This window comes from Mesoplodon densirostris, chromosome 13 (assembly GCF_025265405.1).
Source record: "Mesoplodon densirostris isolate mMesDen1 chromosome 13, mMesDen1 primary haplotype, whole genome shotgun sequence".
Taxonomy (NCBI): Eukaryota; Metazoa; Chordata; class Mammalia; order Artiodactyla; family Ziphiidae; genus Mesoplodon; species Mesoplodon densirostris.
This window is the reverse complement of record NC_082673.1, coordinates 59,277,883-59,295,970: the sequence shown is the minus strand read 5'-3', so window position 1 is coordinate 59,295,970 and position 18,088 is coordinate 59,277,883. Positions and strand designations below refer to the sequence as shown.

At 43.6% G+C, this 18,088-nt stretch overlaps 1 protein-coding gene across 2 annotated transcripts in view; it reads left to right on the top strand.

Moving 5' to 3' along the window:
* NCALD (neurocalcin delta) overlaps positions 1-18,088 on the top strand; it is a 291,637-nt gene that overhangs the window by 272,289 nt on the left and 1,260 nt on the right. For both annotated transcript variants that reach the window (XM_060116023.1, XM_060116024.1), the window contains exons 3-4: positions 6,917-7,313; positions 16,768-16,873. In XM_060116023.1, the coding sequence (XP_059972006.1) occupies positions 6,936-7,313; positions 16,768-16,873 (484 nt within the window). In that variant the 5' untranslated portion in view covers positions 6,917-6,935. The remainder of the gene's footprint in view (positions 1-6,916; positions 7,314-16,767; positions 16,874-18,088) is intronic.

Genomic DNA, 18,088 nt, shown 5'->3' with positions numbered 1-18,088 from the left:
TTAACCTATAACTTTTATCATTTTCTCCCTTACATTTTAGGAACCTTTTTTCAGTTATGTTTTCATAATTTAGACATTCCATTGGTTGAAAATTCAAAGCAACTCTTAGAGGACAAGGCTACATGTTCCAAACAGGCAAACGTTTTAATTAACCCGGCCTCTTTCGGAAACCACTGTGGGCTCTGTGTTCCTTGTTGCAGCTAAACGTGACTTTAGCTGCTAGCTTCTTGTGTATTCCATTTTAGGAGGCCTCAGTGTACTTTGCATTGAGACTTCCTCTGAGGTTAACCAGGCTGTCCAGGGTTAGTTATGGATTTTTTTTCCTGGAAAATCTAACTCTGGGCATTGGAGAATTAACTCACAGAGTTTTAGAACCTTATGGGGAATCACAGAACTGAACTGCTGCAGCTCTTTCCAATCCACAGATACAAAATATAAAGAAGGGAGCACATGCATTCCAAAAGGTTGTTCCGTACTCACCATTTCCTTTCCCTGTGGCATCATTTTTAGGAGCTATTCCTTTTTTAGTTCTTTTTAGATGGAAAGTTAACTGCATAGTTTAGATTCCTGTGCATGGTTCTTTGTTGGTGGTTTGGTGTCTTGTATATTTTTCCTTTTTCATCCGTGGTCATTATTAACCCCAGATTTATTTTTTGGACATGGGGCGACTGGATGTGACCCAAAATAAGTTGGGAAATTTCACATTACCCATCTCAGATTAAACTACTGAATAACAGAATGCTGATGTTTAATAGAATACGTGTGTATTTCATTTAATGAAATGCAGTTGAGATTCAGCAAAAATTAATATATATTGTATATGATATATGTTATGTATATTTTATAGTAGATAGATAGATAGGTAGGTAGGTAGATCTTACGGGGTATTTAAACTAAAGGGTGAGGACCCAATTGCTATTTAAAAGTATTCTTCAACGCCCTGAAGCAAAAGCCTTTAAGAGGTAAAAGCTGGAACGTGCAGGAGGGCAGGGTACGTGGGCAGGGGGGCTGAGAAGAAGTCAGGGATGGCCAGGGCCAGCTTCCACAGAGCCTTGCGGGCCAAAGGAGGGAGTCTGGATTTTCTTCTCAGTGTGTTAGGAAGCCCATATAGAGCTTTAAGCAGAGGAGTGACCTGGTCTGTTTTGTGTTTTTTAAAGGTCATTCTGGGGAGCTGAGTGGAGAGCAGATTGGGGCCAGGTAGGGAGAAGGAGGACAAGAGTCAAGAGTGAGAAGCCAGCGAGGAGGGCGTTGTAGACATTCAGGAAGGAGGCGATGATGGTTCAGACTGAGGTATGACAGTGGAGATGGTGAGAATGAGTGTATCTGAGACCAATTTTAGAGAGAGAGACAAGTTTAGACAGCACCTGCTGATGGAACAAAAGCGCAGGGAATCATAGGTGAGTCCCAGGGGTTTGGAGTGAACAGCTGGGTGGAAGCTGATGTCCTTTACGGAGATGGGAGAGGCTGGGGTGGGGGAGTGAGCACAAGATTCAGAGAGGAAACCAAGAGCCTCAGTCCTCACCGTGCCGCTGCTTTGAGCACTTCCGTGTGCCCCCGCGAGCTGGCATGAAGGACACACGACAGAGTGGGCACATTTTCAGTCTCTGTGTCTTCCTACCCCCTCGCTGCCCGTCCCCGTCATCCTCCCCGGCTGGTTCCTTCTCCTCTTTCAGATTCTAAACGGCAGGGCGACGGAGGGCTCAGTCCTTATCCCTTTCTCTTTTCCATCCACATTCACTTCCTTGGCATTCTCATCCTGTCTTTTCCTATAAAGACTGTCTAGATACTGATGACTCCCAAATTTATATTGCCTCCCTGGACCTCCTTCTCTAACTTTAGACACATCCAACTACCTGTTCAGCATCTCCAGTCAAATGTATGATAAGCATATCAGAATTAACACATGCACAACTAACTTAGCACTGATACCCATGCCCCCTGCCTCACCCCAAAGCCCTGCTTCTCCTGCATTTTTCTTATTTCAGTAAATGTCAACTTCATCCTTTACTGTTGTCTTTTTTTTCACACCCTACAGCTGAACCGTCAACTAATCCTATTGACTGTACCTTCAAGCTGTGTCCAGAATCCCACTAAGTCTCACATCCTCTACTGCTACCCTGGTTGCACCCGCTGTCATCTCTTGCCTGGGTCATTGCGGTGGCCTCCTAACTGGTCTTCTCACTGCTGCTCTTACCCTTCCTTAGCTTTCTCTCAACACAGCAGCCAGAGTGATCCTGTTAGACTATAAATCACTCCTATCATTGCTCTGCTAAAAATCCTGCAGTGGCTGCCTCTCACTCAGAGTACAAGCCAGTTACTTCCTGGTCCCACATCACCTGGTCCTCATAACTCTTCTGACCTCATCGCCTTCCTTTCCTCGCACGCTTGCTCCAGCCCTGTCCTTGGGCGTGCTAAGCATAGTCCCCTGTAGACCCTTCTCATCTGCTGTTTTCTCGGCCTGGAATAGTTTTCTCTCAGTCATCTCCATGGCTACCTCCTTGCCTCTCTGGTCTTTTACAAACGTCATTTTCTTAACGGGGCCTTCCCTGGCTTTTTATTTAAAACGTCAACACCCACCCACCCATTCCTGGCATTCCCCACTCACCTTACTTTTCTCCATGGCACATCTCCTTCTAACATTTCACTTATCTTATTTATTGTCTGTCTCTTGCCACTAGGCTGTAAGTTGCATGAGAACAGGAGCTTTGCCTGTTTGTTCCCTGCTGAATTCCCAGTGTCCTGAGCCATGCCTCCCTCCTGGTAGACACTTAGCCCATATTTGTAGAATGGGTGAGTTCTAATAGGAGGTTGTCTCTTCTCTCTAACTACTTCTTTCTGACTTTGTATGGAACTGTTATCTTAATTTCTATATGTGCTTGTCTGTGAAGCTAGTAGGGCATAGTAAAAAAAAAAAAAAGCAGTAGACAGCTGCATGCAAATCAAGCTTCCCATTTGGCTCTCTCGTTCAAAAGCTGTGTAACTTGAGACAAGTCACTTTGCCTCTCAGAGTTTCCTTCCTTCCTTCCTCCCTTCCTTCCTTTCTTTCGCTTATAAAATGGCAAAAGCTACCGTGCCATCACTCAGGGTTGCTGTGAAGGTTCAATAGAATAGCGTATGAAGTGCCGTCAAGAATAAGATGCAGTTTTCACTGACCATAGCATCTGGCCTTGACTCAACGCCAGAGCTTTACATATATGACTGTCTCGTTTAATTCTCACATAGAATCAGTGAGACATGAACTTGTACAACTGAACTCATGTCACAGATGAGAAGACTGAGGTGCACCAAGAAATTAAGTGAATTACCTGAGAGCTAGTCAATGGTAAAGCCAGGCTTTGAACCCAAAAGCATTTTTATTCCATGGCCTGAGTTTTCCTCATTATGTTCTACTGGCACAAAATACATGTTTTAATGACCAAATATGGAGTAATTAAAAGGATGTGACCTGAGGTGCAACTTCTGTCTTCAGATTTGTTTTCTTGACTGCTAATTAATGTAGCATTTCCCTTCATGTTATTTTTTTCCCCCTCTTCAACTCAAACAGCAGAAATTCCTGTCTTCCAAAGAAAAAAAGGTATTGTCAGGCATTTTTCTATCTTTCCCTTCCTCCCTCAAAGAATGAAATGCTATCCTGTGTCCCCGGAGATTTCTGTCATACAGCCTAACCAAGTCCAGATGGTTTTCTCAAGTTCAGACATCATACTTAGTAAAGTGTTTGTAGTTATCTACAGAAACAAGTTCTGGACTAAATTGCAAACACCCGCTTCCCAGATGACTTATTCCATGCTCTTCTGCCTTGTTTGTGTTATGGCCTGTCTGTGCTAATGGATTTGTAAATGTGGTTTAATTACTGTTTACCGGAAAAATAGCTGCACACAGATCAGTCTCAGTGGGAGTCTTAGCCAAAATGTTGAGGCAATTTGTTTCTAGGGCAAAAACAGCTAATAAATGAGAAGCACTTTTTAAATGTTGGGAAGGGAACTTAAGTTCGGTTTTGAAGAAACAGGTTTTTATATATCCTGGGAAATAAATCATTCTTTAAGAGAGTGGATTTAAATATCAAAGTGGCATTTTTTTTCCAAGGCCTTGCACTCGGTAATTTGCACAGAACCAAAGTATTCTAACAGTGATTTGATTGAATACCACACCAAAGGGCTATCATCTAAAGAACTCACCAAAAGGAAAACTCAAAATTACTTGTAAATTCCATAAAATGTTTCGGAGCTCTGTAAATCCATGTATTATGTATTACCTCATGTTTCTGAATTCTTGCCTCAGGCAAATTGCCAACTTAGCAACTAAATGACAGTTTTAAAATTCTAATACAAACCAGCCTCTCCAACTTTGCTTTTTTTCCTCCAGGAGAAAAAAAAAAAGAGAGACACAAGAGGGAAGTGAAAGTTATTGAAAGGTTCAATTTATAAATTCTGTTTGTGCTCTGCTTGGAGTTGTAGTTTAATTTTGCTCTTGTGTAAAATGGTATTTGCCTGATTCTGCATAAAGGGGCACCTTTGAAAGTAAATAAGTTCTTACCAGCAACTGTTGGTCCTGCTGATAGGGAGGAAGCTCTGTCACGCTACCCTTCGGGGGATGCCTGCCTCAGAGCCAGCGTGGGCCGGTTCTGCCTTCAGTGAGAACTCAGAAAACAAAAGCAATCAACTTGGCAACTAATAAAGATGTTTGTCATTTCCTGAACTGTGGATAGAACAAAGAATTTGAGCAGTGTGAGATGCAAACCCTGCCCTCAAGAAGTTTATTTTTAGTGGGGGCAACAGACCGGTACACAGGCAATTCAATCTAAGAGATCCCAAGGCGGGGGGGAGGGGGAATTGAGTGAAGGTGGTCAGCAAGTACAAACTTCCAGTTACAGTGTAAGATACATAAGTTCTGGGGATGCAGTGTACAGCATGCATGGTGACTATAGTTAACAATATTGTGTTGTATATTTAAAAGTTACTAAGAGAATAATCTTAAAAGTTCTCATCAGAAGAAAGAAATTCTGTAGCTATGTGAGGTGATGGGTGTTAACTAGACTTATTGTGGTGATCATTTCCCAGTATGTACAAATATCAGGTCTTATGTCATATACCTCAAACTTATGCAGTGCTCTATGACGATTAGATCTCAATAAAATTAGCGGGCAGAAGAGACCCTAAGACCCAGTCTTAACTACCAAATACCTTTAGTGTCTCAAATAACAGTATGAAAGCCAGGGCCTCATCTTTGGGGCAGAAAGACTCCTTTTCCAAGAAGGTTATTGCATATTTCCACATTGTAATTACTTATCTGTCTATCAGTCATTTCTTCATTCATTAACTCACTCAATGTTATTTGTGATGGGCCCTAGAGAGACAAAGTAACTTCAACAAGACTCCGTCTCAAGGAGCTCACCCTGCAGTGGGAGGGAGGCAGACATAAACAAACACCACAAAGTGAAAATCTCAAAGAAACTGGGAATCATTATTAAAATGGGGATGTGTTATCTTTTATATATTCTATGTTTCCAATACAAGAAAGATGTAAAATATAAGTGCAGAGCCCCTTTATTAAAAGGGATTTATCTTAACCATGCTTAAATCATAAGACTTTGGACATGGGAACTAAGCTCAGATATCACCTCCTCCAAGAAGGCTTCCCTGATAGCACCCATGTCCCCTTTTGGCTTGAGTGTCCTTTCTATGTACTCTCACTGCACCATGTCCATGCCCCTGATACCATGTTTTGAATTTTTATTGTGTTGTCCTCTTACTGACACTACCACCTCCATACATACACAACTGGGTACCCCTTAAGGAGGAGGGGACACATCTTACTCTTTGCATTCACAGCGCTAGAAACATACCTGGTATATGGCACTCGGTTAACGTTGAATAGCTCTGTGAGTGGGAAGATGATAATTACAGGTTTTTTCCCCATCTAATAAAAGTTGCCTTTATTTCCCACATTATATTAAGTTTAAAAATATGTAACAAAGGGTATATATTCTTGTTTTTTGAAATGTAAATGTATTAAAATGTAAATATATTAAATGTAAATGTATTAAAACATTTATTAATAGCATATTTAGATAAGGGCGCATACGAAAAATCTAGAAGGACACACACCAAAATGCTGGTGGTGGTTATCTCTTAAGTGTTAAGATTTGAAATGATGCTGACTTTGTCTTTATGCATCACTGTGTTGTTTAACTATTTTACTATGGATGTGCTACTATTATGATAAGGAAATATGAAGTTATTTGTATTTTAAAAAGGAAAATTTGGCCCATTTCATAAGCCACAATCATAGGGCATAAACAACTTTATGAAACATCATCTTTACCATCTAACCCAATGTTGACAGTGATTTGACTTTGTGGATTTAAACAACTGACCAAGCTTGGTGGCATTTAATGGAATTAGATGGGTTTCTATTTTCCTTACTCATGTCTGTGTTTATAATATTCAGAAGGTACCCAAGCACTTTATTTGCACTTGTCTAAAACATGCAAAATTATCTCTTTTGCTCGCTTTCTTTTGTTCCTTTCCTTTAATTCTCCCTGCTAATACTTGGATTGGGTGTTAGAACCCCAGTCTTTTTAAAGCCAGGCTTAACCTCTTGCAAATAGATAAGGCAGAACTAAGTAACCAATTAATTCTCTCTCTCTCTCTTTCTTTCTCTCTCTTTTTCATTATAAATCTCCTGTTTTTAGGGTGGCTCTGTGTAGAAGAAATATCAGTTTTCTGGTCCGTGTATCTTCTGCCTGCCCATCTTTCAACATTTTGTCTGGCTGACCACAATGTTGGAAAACCCAATACAGTGTTATTGGACTAACAGTTTATTTCTTTTTCCCAAAGGAACAATCACAGATTGTAAAATGTGCCTCTAAAGAACAGGTTTAAAAAGCTATATATACTATATTCTTTTTTATCTGCAGCTGAATTCTTGCTGCCAAGATGGGGAAACAGAACAGCAAGCTGCGCCCAGAGGTCATGCAGGACTTGCTGGAAAGCACAGATTTTACAGAGCATGAGATCCAGGAATGGTATAAAGGCTTCTTGAGAGACTGCCCCAGTGGACATTTGTCAATGGAGGAGTTTAAGAAAATTTACGGGAACTTTTTCCCTTATGGGGATGCTTCCAAATTTGCAGAGCACGTCTTTCGCACCTTCGATGCCAATGGAGATGGGACAATAGACTTTAGAGAATTTATCATAGCCCTGAGCGTAACGTCAAGGGGGAAGCTGGAGCAGAAGCTGAAATGGGCCTTCAGCATGTATGACCTGGATGGAAATGGCTACATCAGCAAGGCAGAAATGCTCGAGATTGTGCAGGTACGTGGACCTTGCCCTTTACAAAGAGAAGAGTGTGAGTCACAGTAAGAATTGGGAAGTCCACAGTATAGCTTAGTGGAGAGATTGCAAACGGGTGGTCTGCCTGGGCACTGATTTGGCCTAGCCAGTGTCTTTGAAAATGTGGAACCCATATACAAAACAGGGAGATTACACATAAACATGCAGATTGGTTAGCATCTCTTGGAAACTCAGGAGCTCTGGCCACACTGGGCCCACATTCTTGCCTGGCATAGGTGCCCTGGGGCTTTGTGGTGACTCCTCCCTACAGAGGGACATGGCACTCTTCAGCTGGTCATGCTCCCTGTGGCCACTCCATCTGTTCAGTGCAATGACCTGCCTGGACCTAGAGCCTGGAGTGATGTTTAATGATCAAACTCTGACCTGGGTTCAAATCCTGCCTCATTCAGTCACTACCACTGTGACTTTAACCCAAGCGAACCTCAGTGTCCTTATCTGTAAAATGGAACTATCAGCAGTGCCCACTGCCGTGGGATTGTTTGAAGATTAGACTGACTCTCCGTGTTCAATGCTTAGCACAGTGCCAGCCTTACAGAAAAGTTCATCATCACTGCCATCACTAATTTCCAAGTTTATTAGACACGTGAATAAAAGTAGAGATCTCTAATCTAGCTTCTATCTCATCAGAGATACAAACAGTGCAGAATCAAGGCCTCCATCATTTTAATAGGAAGCGCTCCATTTTATTTCCCCAAATCACTTACCCAGAGTAAATTGCCCAAACAGAACAGGAAAAGGGGTCGTTTTTCCTTTCACCACCCCCTCTTCTTTGAAAGTCCACACTCAGGCCTTGTCACTGTCCCGAGAAGCTGTGTGCCTTTGTGGGGATTCTCACTGTTTGGTTCTAGCTGGTCTGCACCATTTAGGAGAATGCATATTTGCAGATGCTACAATCGCTTCAGAGGCGGCACTGTCTTTTAGGTGTCTGGGAAAATACCTGTTAGAAAGTGATAAGATGGAGGCAGGCTGTGGGCCGGCAGAATCATATACAAATTAAGGCTCTGTTTGTTAAAGTAAGTGAAACTGCAGCTTGATTACAAGTGTCAGCACATAAATTCCTTGCTGAACTAATGTCCCTCCAAAACTCAGAAATTCAAGCCATTTAATGTAAAATGTAAATTCATGATGTTCACCTGCAACTACTAATAAGTGGTCAGGGTGAAGATCGGGGTCCAAACAAGTTTATAATGAGGCTTGTCAATGAATGGAGGGTGGAACTCCACAAATTCTCTAGTTTTTCTTCTTTATTGTTGCTTCCTATGGTTTAATTTTGGTATCCACAGAATATTGGTGGTAACAGACTGGAATCCTTTTGTTTTTCCTGGCATTGGTAGGAAGGATTCTATTGTGGACTCTGTAACACTGAAATACACGGTATTGGTTTCCTCTTGGAAACCAATTGGCTGCTGTAACAAAGGGCCATAAACTTAGTGGCTTAAAACAACACACGTTTATTATCTTACAGTTCTGGAGGTCAGAGATCTGAAATCGGTTTCACTGGACTAAAATCAAGGTGTCCGCAGCTTGCATTCTGTCTGGAGGTTTTAGGGGAAAATCTGTTTCCTTGCCTTTCCTACTTTTTGAAACATTCCTTAGCTTGTAGCCCTTTATATCCATCTTCAAAGCCAGCAACAGTGGATTGAGTTCTTCTCACGTTGCCATTCCCCTGGGTATCTCATTCTGCTTCTCCCTTCCACTCATAAAGACCCCTGTGAGTACACTAGGACACCCCAGATAATTCAGAATAATCCCCCCTAGCTCAAGATCCTTAACATAATTACATCTGCAAAGTCCCTTTTACTGTGTAAGGTAACATATTCACAGGTTTCAGGGATTAGGACATGCACATCTTGGGGGGCCCATTATTCAGTCTACCACATATGTCCAAACGCAGTTATGTTCCTTTTTCCAAAAAATAATTTTGTGCTATATCAACATCTGGGTGAAAAAGCAAAACCATATGCAGATTTATTTTTAGAGTCTTATACAAACATTTTCACATTCGTGTGTTTGTTTTTTTTAAGTGACAAACTTAGGAACATGATTTAGGTCCAATATTTTATTATTGCATCAAAACCACCTCTCATGAGTCTTAAGCCAGATCACAATTCTGACGTTTCTCCCATAACGGCAGATCCTCTCCTGGGGCGGTGGGGAGGGCCCTAGTCTCAGCCCCCGGCTGCAAGAGGAAGGAGAAGCCTTCCTGCCCCACACAGTTCTCTGTCCCTGAGCCCAGCCAGAGGCAGGTCTGAACACCCACACCCAGCCCAGGACAGGCTGTGTTTCAGGAAGGGGGCCGCGAGCATGTGAGTAGCGTTACACATTGAACCACGAGTGCTCAGATGCTCTCTGGGATCTTGCGGGTGAGGGAACGTGAACTTAGGGATCCGTCAACAGGACCGCGGGGAGAGAATGCAGGGAGAACAGGGGGTGAAAGTGACCCCTCTGTTCTCAGAAAGTAACTAGGACCCTTGAAAGAACACATTTTAACCACAGACTGTCATTGGGTAGGAGTACACAATCTGTGTTGCTTTACTCTTATGATTGAATGAAAATCACAGGCTTAGACAAAACTTGATCACCTGGATCCAAAACAAAGATGAAGAGGGAGTCAAGGGAAGAATTGGCATGTGAGAGCGGTTGTCTTGAGCAAAGCAGGTCAATATCGCCTTGCCCCTCTCCTTTTTCAATCTCCTTTTCCTTCTTTTCCTCGGGTAAGTTATTTAACCTTTCTGTGCATTGTTCTCATGATTTGTGGACTGGAGCCAATCATAGCACCTGCCTCAAGAGTAACCGTAAGGGTTAAACAGTTATTACAAGTAGAGAACCTAGAGCAGGGCCTCTCAATGGGTATCCTTCAGTAAATGTTGACTACTATTATTCTATAGAAGTTTCTGGAGCTGAGACAGGATGTTTCCCTGCAAAATAAAGGGAGGTCATTTCCCATTCAAAGGACAAAGTAATAGAGTCTCCCATTAAGTTTTAAGTTAAGTTTACCTAGTCATATAAATGTATGTTCACAAAACAAAGGGAGGTAACCCAGCTAAACCTCCAACTGGTGGAGCTCACAGAAGAGATATTCTTGTGCAGATGACTTTAGGAGTTCCCAGGCTTCTTCAGCTGTTGTCTTTCCTACCAAACACCATCCCAGCTGGAAATAAGCTAAAACTTCTGGGCTGCTCTGATGCTTACGGGATTTAAGTAACAGAAAGATCACCTTTCCAGGAGAGAATGTGGTTGGCACCAGGAATTCCCCAGCTCCGAGCTGTTGCCCTGAGCCCATAGGTGCACTTCATGCATCGGGACTTTTGGGGCACAGCCTGTCTGGACTTGTTCTCAAGTCCTGCTAGAGACTTTCTGAAAGGAACATATAGGCTAACACAGTGTTACCTTTAGCAGTTCTCAGGGAACTCACTTTAATGACCAGGTTGCAATAATTTCTAGTTAGCATATTCATTCCTTGGATGGTAATGATTGCTTTAAAGTAGTTGGTGTTCAAATACGTGTTGTTTTAGAATCAGGCTCTCCCTCCTAGTTGTGATTCAAGGTTAATTAGCACTTTTGATAAGGCAGAGTGAACTTCATAACACCCTTAGTCTACATTGTCACACTCTTTGAATGAATGAAAACTAAAGGAAGGAGGTTGGGCTTATGCTGGCAGCCCATCACAGAAGACTTATTTTTTTGTTTGTTTCTTTTAGCAATATGGGAATTTTTTTTCCTGATTCACTCATCAGAATAAGGCATGTGTAACCATACAGCAACCAGATGAAGAGGAAGGGAGACTATGGTGTTAGCCATTGCAAAGGTTTGTCCACTAACACCAGACAGACTCACAAATTAATCTGACCTGGTCTCAAGAGCACCAACTGTGACCAGTTCAGACAACCAGCTTGTGAGTATTTGTGCCGTGAGGGATCAAAATCAGGATCAGAAAGACTTGGTTACATTCTTTCTAAAACCACTTCCTCAGTGGCATTTTTTTCTCCCAAAGATCTTTCTAAATTGGTGTCATAGACACTATGTCACTTGTAATATGTGCCTTGGAGACCTGAAATACTGTGCTCTTCTGATGGTGAAAAAAAAGGCGGGGGGTGGATGGTGTTGTGGTGAAACCTTCTAGTCCATCTTGATAATGGCCCCTGGGAATTCAGCTGCAAACCCTTGCCTAATTCTCAGTTATGAGTGTGGACCACAGATGTTAGTCTAGAATGCAACTTGGATTTCTCTCCTGGGGAAAATTCTTTAAAGCGGTTGCCCAGGTTAGTGACTTTCTCTAAGAACTAACGTTAGTTTGTTTATCAGTTGTGTTTGGCTTTATCCCTTTCTTATCAGGGGATTAATCTTATCGTGACAAGCCACATTATAGTTTAAGAGTTGAAGTTAGGCATCTGGCAACACAAGTGAGTACCTGCTACCCAAAGGCCCCCCACTCGGCTGTGCCCTCCAGGTCTCCTTTGTGGACTATTCTTCCTTCTCCTGTTTCCTAAACAAGGATATTCCCAAGCAGCTTTCCAGCCTCAGCCCTCTTTTCCTTTCATTAGTTCTGGGAAGTCATCTTCTCAGTGCTTGTATGGGCCAGGCATAGTGTTAAGTATTTTCCACACTGTATTAGTTTCCTAGGGTTGCTATAACAAATTACCATAAACTGGGCAGTTTCAAACAACAAAAATTTATTCTATCACAGATCCAGAGGCCAGAAGTCCAAAGTCAAGGTGTGGGCAAGGCTGGTTCCTTCCAGAGACTCCTGGGGGGGATCTGCTCCATGCCTGTCTCCTAGCTTCTGGTGGTGGCTGGCGATCCTTGGTGTTTTGGGCCCGCATCTCTCCTATCATCATGTGACATTTTCCCTGTGTGACTGCGTCCAAATTTCCTTCTTCTTATATGAACACATCATTGGATTAGGGCCTGCCCAAATCCAGTATGATCTCATTTTAACTCGATTATGTCCGCAAAGACCCTATTTCCAAATAAGGTCACATTCACAGGTTCTGGGTGAACATGAACTTTTGCAGGACATTAGTCAACCTGGTACATGTGCATTTTCTCATTTAATCCTCACAATAACCTTATTAGCCCCATTTTATGGATGAAGAAACAGAGTACCTCCAGATCTTCACCTCTACTATGTCCAGCTGTTAATGGACATCTCCACTAAGACATTGCACTGGTACCTCACAGTCAAACATTCTAAAAACAAACTCAGTATTGCCCCCCAAAATGTGGAGTCCTAAACCACAGCAGCTCCAGAGTGTCTTTTTAGGAGAGTGAACGGGGTCTTTGGAAGGGGCTGTTGAAGCAACCCTTGCACAGCACTTTATATAAGATTGAAATAAATAGTAACTGCCCATATCTAAAAATGATGGGTACCACCACTTACCTGAAACAAGACAGTGGCTGAGGAATGGGCAAGAATAATAAATTTAGAAAAATATGAAGGAGGCAGATTTGATAGGTCTAGCTGACTGCCTGCACGTGGAGACGGGCGGTAGAGCCGTATTAAAGATGTCTTTGACTTGATTACAGGATGGTGGATGGTAAGACTGTTTACCAAGAACCAAACAAACAAACATGAGTGGGGGCAGGGGCCTGGGCAATAATGAGTTTCAAGTAAAATCTTATGTGAAAACTAATATAAGAATGGAGCTGCTTTGGTTGAAAAAAGGGGTAGGGCCCTTATTCTCCCCCCATCCTCTCCCTGCCTGTGGAAGTATCTACAGCACTTTGGGAGAACATTGTGGATTTACCGACTTACTGTATTCTTCTGGCTCTAAACAGGAAAGTGCTTATGCTGTCCTAGATACCTAGATATGATCCCATTTTAAGAGTATTTCCAAGAAAGATTCTCATGGCCTCTGTCTACCCTCCTTTCCTGGTGTGTAATATCCTTCTAAGCAGGATGCTTTTCTTTATCGATAATCTAAGAACAACCCTTTACTGCTTAACTTCTTTTACCCTTGGTGGGTTGTCATGGGGCCTTGGGTGTCCTGTTGGAAGACCCTACATCTTCTGATGAAAAGCCAGTCTGGTTTCCTTCAGAGAGAAGAGTGAACTTTAGCTCTTGGAATTGCGCCTGCCCTTAGTTAATCCCACAACCTTTATCAGTTCAGACGTGAGCCCTTCTTTTCCAGCATTCCGAGAGGTGGTTCATTCAGAGGGAAAAAGAAAAATCACCTATATATACGTCAAGAGGAAGCTGGTAATTCCCCTGGCCGCAGGTGGTGCTGTCCTGAGCCTGCCTAGGGCAGAACCAGAGCTGGGTTCCTGGGTGTCCCATAGCATTGTATTTACCCAGAGACAAGAATAGGCCTCTTCAAGTTTAATTAAAAACAGGATGTCCCTGCTGGGCCTCTCATTGACATTGCTAAAAATAAAGTAGGGAAAGTAGCCTGGCCTCTCCATGGTTTAATCCCATTAAATTTGGGGGAGGGGTGTGGGGAACTGGGGCTAATAAAAGACACGATCTGTTTCAGATTGTTGTCTGGAGTTGTGTCTTTTCTCTCCCTGTGCTGTGGAGTCCCAGGTCTAATACAATCAATGCTGGCTTCCTGAGGCCATGAGAGAGGGGCAAAGGGACAGATGATTCCCCACTGCGGTTTTGCAGGGCTGTCACCCACTTACTCACATTGAGACCCCTGGGGCTTGTCACCTCATCTCTTTGCTCACTGCTCTTAGTACCACCCGTGTTCATAGACCTGGTTTTGTGAATAATCCACTAATCCCTTTCTGTGAGCTGATGCACATTAAAAACAAACAAACAAAAACAATCTAGTCTGAGTGCTATGAAAGAGCCATCTGGAAAGGTGAGCGTGTTAAAGGTGACCACACTTCCTCCTCAACCCCTCAGTATACTCAGACATTACATCTCTTGCCCAATTCCAGAAGCCTCGTTTGCAGATATCCTCATATAAGGGGATCCTGACTTTCTTCATTTTTGTTTTGTTTTTATTTATGGGTTTGTTTGTTTGTCTGTTTGTTTTTGGAACTAACCTATCCTCATTTCTCTGCCCCAGCCCTATTCCTTTAGCCTAACAGCTAAAGACTAAACCCCTGAAGACTTTCTGTTGGGTGTAACAGCCTTGTTTTCAAACACACATTCATCTGTTTGCTTGGTCTTTCGTTCATTTGTTCAACCAGAGTATTAAGAGAATAATCCCTAGATTATTACACAGTTGACTTCCCTTCAGAATCCCAAGAAGGAGAATTTCATGAACCTCAACTCTAAGAGGCTGAGAGTTCCAAGGAGTGTTCCAGACCGGTGGGTTTTACTTGCTACTATGGGACCTTACCGAGGCCAGAACAGATTGGGGGAAGGAACAACGCAGCCCCAAAGAAGGTTGATTACACAGCATCCTTAAGACTTCTAGCCAAAGTAAACTTATTATTTGTCCATAAATGCCCCTCCCACGTCACTTCTACAACTCCTGAAATGTACCACCTCTTACACCTGTAAAGAGGTGTACTTGTGATTTAGTGAGACGCTGATATCTAGATACTGTTTTGTTGTTGTTGTTCTAAGATTCCTGGGCTTATGAATTCACAAAATATTTAGATTGTGTAAGTCTGAAATCCGTGTGAGGGGTGTGTGTGTGTGTGTGTGTTCATCAGTTGGTGCCACCGATTCCTCTGAGTCAGGAGTTACAGAAAAGCTTCCATGTTGGAGCAAAGAAAGCTGAGGAGAGGGTGCTATGGAGAGGTGGCATGGAGAGTCTCCTGATTTCCACTCTTGTTACTAAATATTCATGTGGCCCTGAAAGTTCAGCACCTCTGTTTCCCATTTGTAAAAAAGTCTCTAACTCTATGGCCTTTTCTAGCTCCCTGGAGGAGTCAGGTGTCCCCAGCGGCTTGGCACATGGCACTATAACCCCAGCACAGATGGTAGTGTAGTCCTGGGCTGGAGGGGACAGCAGTAGGGATCCTGGAGGAAGACAGAGTATGGCTCACCTCTCGCCTCTGGAGCACACTTCAGTGAGCGTCTCTTGGGACAGCTGACTGTGGCCAAGCTTACTTATTATCCCAGTGACACCCATCATCCCAGAAAGAGCCATGGCTCCCACTTTGCCCTTCCTCCCAGACAGAATCACTGTGGAGGCAGCTCCACTTCAGCGAGGGCTCTGGGTGGGTTCAAGTCAGACTTGGGGAGCCTGGCCTGAGGGGTCCCTGTGGGGTGGGGTCAGCCCAAGAGTCAACACACTGGGTGAGTCCATTTTTCACTCCTGTTTTATCAACGGAGATTATAATATTTACCCCCATTTCTCCAGAATATTTTAGGACCTCGAGGCAGAGTTGATCCTGAATAAGACTGTAAAGCGGAGAAGTTAAGCCTTTATCTCTTTTTGCAACCCTTTTTGTTTCCACATTTCCCCTTTGGAGACGACTTTCCTTCAGCTGCCTTCCTTTCTCTCCTCCCACTACATCCCAAGTTCCAGAACTTTCCGGATTTTTCCACCCACCCTCTGGCAAAATCTACTTTTTCTAAAACTCCTTCCCAGGGCTAATTTTCCCAAAGTGAATCTGAGTACCAGAACCATGGTCTGGGGATAAAAACAATGACTTTACATTATGCTTCCAAAATAAAAACAACATTTGACAGCTGAGGCCTTCCAGGAGCTTACTGGGTACCACGGGGGGTCCACAGGTGGTAGGGAAGATAGTTTCAGTACTGTTCACAAAACCTTTTCAGTAGAACCCTCTTTTGCCCATCAGATTTCTGATGTACCCAGTTGATCTCAAGCTGAGATTGTATACTTATTTCATCCAAAACTTGGATGGCAGATTGTTCCCATCCCGGGGATACTTGGCAGCTTGCTGAGAAGGAATGTGAGATGATTGCCACATACAAGGGGAAAGAGCACTGGGATGGATTGGTAATGTCTGCCCAGGAGAAGAGCAGGGCAGGCCCTTACAGACCATCAGTGTTTGTCACCCTTGAGGGACCCAGGGAGAGACCACAGTAGACCCTGACCTGTCTCTGGCCTGAGGAATGTCACCTACAGCCTGAGAGTGGGGACCTCAAAACAGCAGCAGCAGCACACAGGAACCTCATTAGAAATGCGGACTCTCAAGCCCCCCATCTCCCCATCCCACCCTACTCAGTCAGCTTCTGCGTCTTCACAAGATTCCCAGAGGATTCATAAGCACATTAAAGTTAGAGACACGGGGGGCCTAGTGGATCTTCCTGCCAGTTGTCACTCCTGAAGGTTCTTGCCACTGGACAAGCTCTGCTGGCCTGGCTGCTCTCACCAGCAACTGCACGTCTCTCTTCTATGACGACAGATGGTCAGGAACAGAGCTGGGTCTCTGTGTGATGGGAGGCATTCCCTTCAACCTTGTATTTGGGAGGTTTAATAATAGGGCCATTGTGTGTGAAACCAAACCATGTTTCTGTCTCACGCCATGTTGCTTCTGCCCCCAGGCAATCTATAAGATGGTCTCCTCTGTAATGAAAATGCCTGAAGATGAGTCGACCCCAGAGAAGAGGACAGAAAAGATCTTCCGCCAGATGGACACCAATAGAGATGGTAGGAGACCATGGCTGCTTTGCTTTGCTTTGCTTTGCTTTGCTCAGAGGGGGGCTGCTGGAGGGGCTGGGGTGTCCAGGTAGGGAAATTCCACCAGAGGTCAAGATATTGGCCATAAGGACCTGGCTCGAGGCCCTTTGTGAAAGTGGCTTATCCTGCTTGCTCCCTGTAGGGGGAAGATGGAGGCTGGATCCTGCAGGCCAGCGAATCAGAAAGTGGGGAGGGGCTTGTTATCCACCCAGACCCTAGTAGCTTTCATCCCAGCCTGCCCAGGGGGTTTTGTTGGGGTTTCATGCGCATGCTCCAAGGTGTTGGGTTTCCTGGAGCCAAGTGGGACCCCTCAGCTGTTGGTGGGTGAGGTGGCCAGCAGATTCCACCCTGAGGGAGCCACCCACAATTCAAATCCAACAAGGGGATGCAAAGCAAACCAAAATGAAAGGAGAGGTGGATTTCAGACTCAAGAACAGTGGATTTTAGATGTTGGATTGCCAGACAGAATACAGGAGACACAATTAAATTTAATTTTTGGATAAATAACAAATGACTTTTCAATATAAGTATGCTCTATTCAATATTTGGGACATACTTAAAAATTTGTTGTTTATTTGAAATTGAAAGTTAGCTGGGCATCCTGTATTTTATTTGCTAAATCTGGCGGCCCTAGTTAGATGTAATATCTGAGTTTAAAGTGCTAACACAGAGCTTGGTCCATAATAAGCCCTGAGTCATCTATAGCTCTTGCTTTTATTTCCAGCTTGCCTGTTCTGCTGGGCATCCCCAGCAATTCTTGTCAATGATGAGCAAATGCAGTCATATACCCCCGACAGAAGGCTTTGTCGCAGAGCGAGCCTCAGTTTCTATCCCTATGCCCTCTGGGGCACCAGCTGCCTGAGAATCCGGGTTTGCAGGGTACAGGCCAATCTGTTTGCTTTGTTTCTCCACAAAGGTGTCATTACATCCTGTTTCTCTATGTGCCTTGATTCACAGCGAATAGTTTGTTTTGCAAAGACTAAACAAATGGGATTCTTTTAATAGAATAATAAACTCACTGACATTAAACTGCACATTTTGCTGATGCTCCAGGGGAGCACAGGTGGGCTTGTGTCCTGCCCGAGGCCCAGCCTCCTCTTCAGAATAGGGCTGAAAGATGGGAGAAGATCCAAACACTGCAGGATCGAACGCTCACTGCGAGAAATGAGACCCTGTGCTCTGGGC